This window comes from Tubulanus polymorphus, chromosome 2 (assembly GCF_964204645.1).
Source record: "Tubulanus polymorphus chromosome 2, tnTubPoly1.2, whole genome shotgun sequence".
NCBI lineage: Eukaryota > Metazoa > Nemertea > Palaeonemertea > Tubulaniformes > Tubulanidae > Tubulanus > Tubulanus polymorphus.
In genome coordinates this window covers 26,679,274-26,685,381 of record NC_134026.1, presented here as the reverse complement: position 1 = coordinate 26,685,381, position 6,108 = coordinate 26,679,274, and the positions used below count along the sequence as shown (strand labels likewise).

The 6,108-nt window shown below is 34.8% G+C and overlaps 1 protein-coding gene across 3 annotated transcripts; it reads left to right on the top strand.

Annotated features, from left to right (window-relative positions):
- Window positions 1–839: 839 nt before the first annotated feature.
- LOC141898629 (ecdysteroid-phosphate phosphatase-like) lies at window positions 840–5,678 on the top strand. Of its 3 annotated transcripts, none has more exons than XM_074784642.1 (11): window positions 840–960; window positions 1,544–1,597; window positions 1,788–1,974; window positions 2,061–2,253; window positions 2,335–2,513; window positions 2,602–2,804; window positions 2,887–2,950; window positions 3,024–3,129; window positions 3,216–3,431; window positions 3,541–3,786; window positions 4,493–5,678. In XM_074784642.1, exons 1-11 carry the CDS (start codon window positions 854–856, stop codon window positions 4,732–4,734), a joined length of 1,797 nt encoding a protein of 598 aa, XP_074640743.1. In that variant the 5' UTR covers window positions 840–853; the 3' UTR covers window positions 4,735–5,678. The 3 variants fall into 3 exon arrangements, with proteins under 3 accessions (XP_074640743.1, XP_074640744.1, XP_074640746.1); XM_074784643.1 differs by having other exon boundaries at window positions 3,944–4,629; XM_074784645.1 differs by lacking the exon at window positions 840–960 and having other exon boundaries at window positions 1,565–1,684.
- Window positions 5,679–6,108: the final 430 nt, after the last annotated feature.

Below are 6,108 nucleotides of genomic sequence, written 5' to 3'. Positions count from 1 at the left end.
TAAAAAGGTTTTTTACTCTTAAATCGATTTAATTTCTTCATTAAATCTGTTTTTCTTAAACGATAGGCCTCAATCCAGGATTTGCTATGTTGAACTTAACTAACCGAATGACAAATTTTAAAATCAATCATATTTATTCTCATACAACAATTAAGAAAATGCCAGGAGTGCTCGAGGAATTATAATGTAAGCTCCTCAAACACGTGGACTTAAAAAAACAACTAGTCCAACCACCATAGGCGTAAACGAGAGTTTCACTCATGTAATGGTTCAATTGACATGAACATGTCGTTTTATCCCACAACAACAATTATACCTAAATGACAGGTATTTATGTACTTGCGGATACTGGGGTCAAAAACCCCGTCAATAGACATATTTTAATTCATAAAAATTCTTATTCAATTGAGTGGAGACATATTAGGTTTTTAGATTACTTGCAGCGTGTGGATCCTCTGGAAATTCTGCCAACAACTTCATTGCGCTTACCACTCATAATTTGAGAAACTCAAATTTCTTTCTTTAATTTTGATAGTGGATTAACCGGTATCCATGTAAATCTAGGAAAGTCCATAGAATTTCCTTTCTTGTTTTCAGTCTTAAAATAGTATCTGTTTTGTCCAAAGTATTTTAATGGCGTTAACATGTAAATGTTTGTTTATGGATTGGTAAGGGAAAAAATTGATTTGAGCCTATCTTTTCGAAGACAGAATACGTACTCAAGCAAGCAACCAAAGCTAGCAAACAAGAAGCATTTGGCAACTGGCAACTAGCAACTGGCAATGTCGTCTCAGGGCTTCCATAGTAAAACGCGGATTATAATCCGATTACTCAGTTTAGCGGAGTGTAAAAAATGGCGTTATCTTGGAAGCAGGATGCTGCTGTTGTAAAGCTACCTAACTCTGGTAAAAAGAGCTCGTTTGAGTTGCTGTTACAGATGGGATTTGCCAGGAATCGAGCGTTAGTACTTTTTTATTTCCATAATATAGGTCCTAATCCATACTCAAAAGATATTCACCCAAAATTTTTGGGCGATTTTGATATTGCCTTGATCCGACAAAATATGTAAAATATGACCCCAGCAGAGCAGGCATTTATTAATGATATAATATGATTTCAAGTGTTAAAATTGATAAGGAATAAATAAATATGTTATATTTCATGTCATCTCCGTAAATTACGTCATCTCGATGATGATAAGGAGGACCCGTTTTTGGGATTGCTTTCAAATTCAAGTTCCATTGATTTTAGTCAGTGGTAGTATACTGTTTAGTACGAACCGTAGTCTGAGTAAAGTGAGAAGATAGTGAAGGTTTAGGTACAATTTCATTCGATTCGTTTTCTGTACGTGACATGGATTTCGTGTTTGCCTTGTTGGGGTTTTCCAATCCCGCTGTCCTCCTCCAGATCAAGTCTTGTCTTGGACTGACAACTGTGTCATGACTGCGCTTTTACGGTACTTCCTCGGTGTACCAAATGAGCTACTGAAAGAGCTATATCATACCAACATGTACCGAAACAAAATTGTATTCTTCTTTTTCAGTCAGAAAGCTATAACCTCCACAGCCGATAAAGGAGTTCAAGTAGCAACAGACTGGTAAGTGTAAATGAGGTTGAACTACTTTAGACTGGTTAGGTTAGATGACTTGGTAACTAATTTAGCTTCACATGCAACTGTGAAGAGGTGACAATATGAATAAAGTTTTTCTCTGCAAATCAAAGTCTACGATATTACAGGTTTTTCAGCGAGAGATTCAACTAACAACACTGAATAACTTGATTTTTAGGCTACTTTCACATGTGAATGACCCGACTCTGGATTTAGAATCTTGCAGAGAGTATATATTATATCTTTGTCCGGTTGGAGAATTACAGCATCAATTGGATCAGTTTTGGTTGAATTCTTTTAAAGAATGCGGTTGGAATCAAGCTCGAAATTACTTTCCTCATATGACTATGACCACCTTTTTTGAGGCAATTAATTTTTTCATTCATAATCGATTTTATCTTCAAAATGTTATTATAGATGTATGATACAAGAACATGGTTTGCATTCTTAGGTAAAAGATGATGCAATAGAACTTTTGTGTTCAGCAATGGAAGATACTTGCAAAACAGTGAAAAACATCCCGAAAGTTTTGAAATTGGACTTCTTCAATTCGGACAATTTCATTGGTTTATTTATGAATGAGGAAACTGTGCCTTTTGCGAAAGAGCTTATTATGACGTTTTCAGAACAAGCCAGAAAACATGGTCAGTTTCTTCTTGTAATTACATTTTCTTTTGCCGCTAGCAATTTTGAATTAGATCTAATTTTCTACTTTCTCATGGCAGGAATAGCTGTGCCAGTGTACAAGAAAGAGCATCATTTGTCATTAGCATACAAGTTTTTGTCGGACCAGAAAGCTGATGTAACAAAATTAACAACTATGGCCAAACAAATTGACCTTGCAGGGGATGTCAGATGGGATCTCAGACTATATTCCCGGGATGCTAGAAGTAAAAATTGTAATGTAAGGCATTTGCGCTTTTTGTTAAATGTAGCTTCAGTACTAGTAGCTGTCTCAATGTACTTAAGTTTTGTTGATTCTGTCATTTCAGACGTACAAAGTTACAACACAGCACACTTCAAGATGCCCCGGAGAATTAGATTTAGAACCAAATGACTATATATTTGTATCAGAAGATGCGACTCCGATGGGTGACTGGCGTATAGGCACGTCTTGGCGAACTGGTGTCACTGCAAAATTCCCACTTCCTTACACAGTAAGAGCTCCAGAAACTGACACCTGGATTCTACATAAGTGAGTGGCTTATTTTCATTTCCAACTGATACCTGGTAATTCTTTTTCTATTTTCACAAATCTATTATTCACTTTTTTTCAGATCAATTCCTTTAATAGGCGGATCAAGTGCTTCAAACTGTGATAATACTCCTATATATTCTCAGGTAGATTATTCAGCCATGTGTTGATTAATATTGAAGTTTTAAACATTGATTTGTATCCTATTTATGAGTATAGGTGGATAAAGGCAAAAGGAAACCGAGAACAGTGTATATAATGCGTCATGGTGAAAGAGTTGATTTTACGTTCAGTAACTGGATGAACTGGAGTTTCGATCGAAATGGTAAATCTTGATACACGCTATTTAACATTTCATAATTTTGAACCAGTATTGTGTAATTCATCTATCTGGTTATTATTGTTTACCAGGGAAATACGTACGAACAAACTTAAATCTTCCTAAGACACTTCCGAAACGTCACGGAGGAGCTGCTAATTTCAGTCGAGATTGCCCATTAACTGAACTCGGTAAATTCCAGGCATTGAATACAGGTGAATACATGAAACACATCGGTATCAAGATCGACTGTATTTACACTTCTCCTTCATTACGCTGCATTGAAACATCTGCTAAATTTCTAGAAGGTGAGTAACTGAGACTGGCAGTTATTAGTCAAGAGCAGTACCCAGTGAATTTTATTGTCCCTGGGTTAATAGTTGTTGCTCATGAAGTTTAATTGACTCTACATTTCAGGTTATGGCGCAACTGATCTCCCGCTTAGAGTTGAGCCCGGTTTGTTTGAATGGTTAGGCTGGTATAAACCAACAATACCAGAGTTTCTCACACTTGATGAATTAATGGATAACGGTTTCAAGGTGAATCGTTCGTACGAGCCGGTGTGGGATGATTCCCAATTCGACATTTATGAAAATATTGAAATGTACTACAACCGCTGTCATCTAACCACTGAACTCATTTTGGAAAAATATCATAAAAATAGTGAGTATTCACTCCAAAGATCTTTCATTTCCTATCAGTTTTAGTTTCCTTTCTTTATATTAAGTTATTTCTCTGGTATCTACTTAGTCAATGGCTGAACAAGTAAATTTAAATGATTAACGTGAGAATCTATAAATGATGCATGTTTTTATGGTAGGTGGAAATGTGTTACTGGTCGGACACGCAGCAACATTAGACGTCTGCTCTAGACAAATACTCAACAAACCTCCGCGACCAAGCAGTCATTTTCAAAAACTCTTAATGCACATTCCTTATTGTTCCATGGCAACGATAAAGGAAACTGAAGATTTATCACACTGGGATCTGGTGCAGCCACCTATTCCTTGTTTCCAAAATAGTTTTAATGCCTACTATGATTGGCAGTTGTTGTTTTAGTCAGAAATTTTAAGACTTACCAGGAATTTATATTATATACATCATAATACAAAAATATTTTGTATATATTATATACTGTTGCAGAAGTGTTGAAAGTCTAATGATTTATTTTACAAATTTTTCTTAGATAGGTCGAAGTTATATCTTGATTATTGTACTGCTTGTTGCAATAATTTAGATAAATGACATGTAATTATAAAGATGAAATTCTCTTTTTATGAGATAAGCATAAAAGCTTTTCATTTGTAAGCAGTAATTGTAAATTTTTTGTGATTGACATTGTGTTTCATCATATTCTGTGTTTTTGTAGATGGCACCATTTTGTTCATTGGTCATGCAGGCACTGTGGAAACATGTACAAGGCAATTGTTAGGGAAGCCGCCTAGACCAAAGGAAAAATTCCAAAGCATCAATAAACGCATACCTTACACTGCTATGGCAGTTATCAAAGAGGATAAATCATGTAAAAAATGGCTTATTAATGAGCCGCCTTCTGCAGGATTTGCTAACGGTATCAACAGACATTATGACTGGAGAGTTTTGTTGTCTTGACATCTCTGTATCAACTGCTCAAATTTATTATATTGTTAAATCTAGTCTACGTTTTATCATCATACATGATGTGATAGAAACAATCATTAGGGACACAGATCGCCTGCTGATGCTCTATCAAAAAATCTATGACATCTATAAAGAATAATCGGTACTTAAAGCACAGTTCTATGTGGAATTAGAACCCATATATTTTGCGTTTGGTTATCATGCTCTTGGTGAATTTGCGATGAACATGATCCAATTAGTTTAATTATTCAAGTGATTTTGTTTCTTGTTATTTTACGATGCTGAAAAATCTACGTTGGTAAATTTTTGTTTGTTAAAGACGCATATGAGTATCTAGAAACTGTTAACTTAGTGAATGGACTCTTAAAAATCAAAAAGGAGGTAATGTCTCGTGGCTAGAAGAAGAAGCTTCATCTGCTTTACTCGGATAAAATTGTATTATATTTATATTAATTTTCTATCTAAAGCTGAATCTCATAAGATGTTTGAATTGTATTAATTGAATGCTGCTCACAAGTTGATAAACGTTTTGTTAGATTTTATTTATATTTTTCTAAATCGATAAAGAGTTTAACCAGAAAGCTGTTTCATTTTTGTTAAACCTGGTGCTAATGATAACTGCAATTTGTTTTTTAAATTTAAATTCTAGAATATTTTGCTTTTATTTCTCAATTTGGAAGCATAATGTCTTGTGATTAATTGATCTTTAGATTCACTGTCAAGAAATACATTGTTAGATCTTTGAACAAAAAGTTTGTTACATTAATCTAATGAATGCCAGATAATAATGTGCTAGAAATCAGAGATGAATCAAATTATTATAGTTATTATAGGATTAATAAAAAACCAATCTTTATAATTATGTGAATAGAGTATGAAAGTTAGATTTAATGCTGTTGTACAATTAATTATCTGCTGTTATAACTATTTTTGCTTCTAACAAGAAATTTTTACCTTATTTTAGTTATTAAACATGAATAAATAAATCCAAGTAAAACATGCATCATTTATTGTGTTTGATTGATCTAAAAGGTTCTCTCAAGGTGTGTAGCATTCTAGTGCTTTAAAATTGATACAATTATTGATTCTAAACAACTTGTGTTGAATGGTGAATAAAATCATCCTCGCTTGCCAGGGGTCCGGTATCACTCCCGAGCCCGCTGTTGCGCGTGACGTCATATATCGATTTGCGAAATACTTCCTTGTTCGGTAAAACGTTTGCTGATCGGTCAATTTAACGGGAAAACCAACAGAAGTCTACTGACGGTTTGTTACAAGTGCTGTGATTGGTACGACCGGATTCTGGTCGGCTAGTAACGACTCCAACGACTCGTGAGGTCAAGGGGTCGCATCCTCCCTCTGCAG

Coding starts and splice junctions, on each gene's coding strand:
- LOC141898629 (XM_074784642.1), top strand. CDS start 854: ATGGCGTTATCTTGGAAGCAGGATGCTGCTGTTGTAAAGCTACCTAAC. Junction 2,805..2,886: donor GACACCTGGATTCTACATAA/GTGAGTGGCTTA, acceptor ACTTTTTTTCAG/ATCAATTCCTTTAATAGGCG. Junction 3,432..3,540: donor ATCTGCTAAATTTCTAGAAG/GTGAGTAACTGA, acceptor TCTACATTTCAG/GTTATGGCGCAACTGATCTC.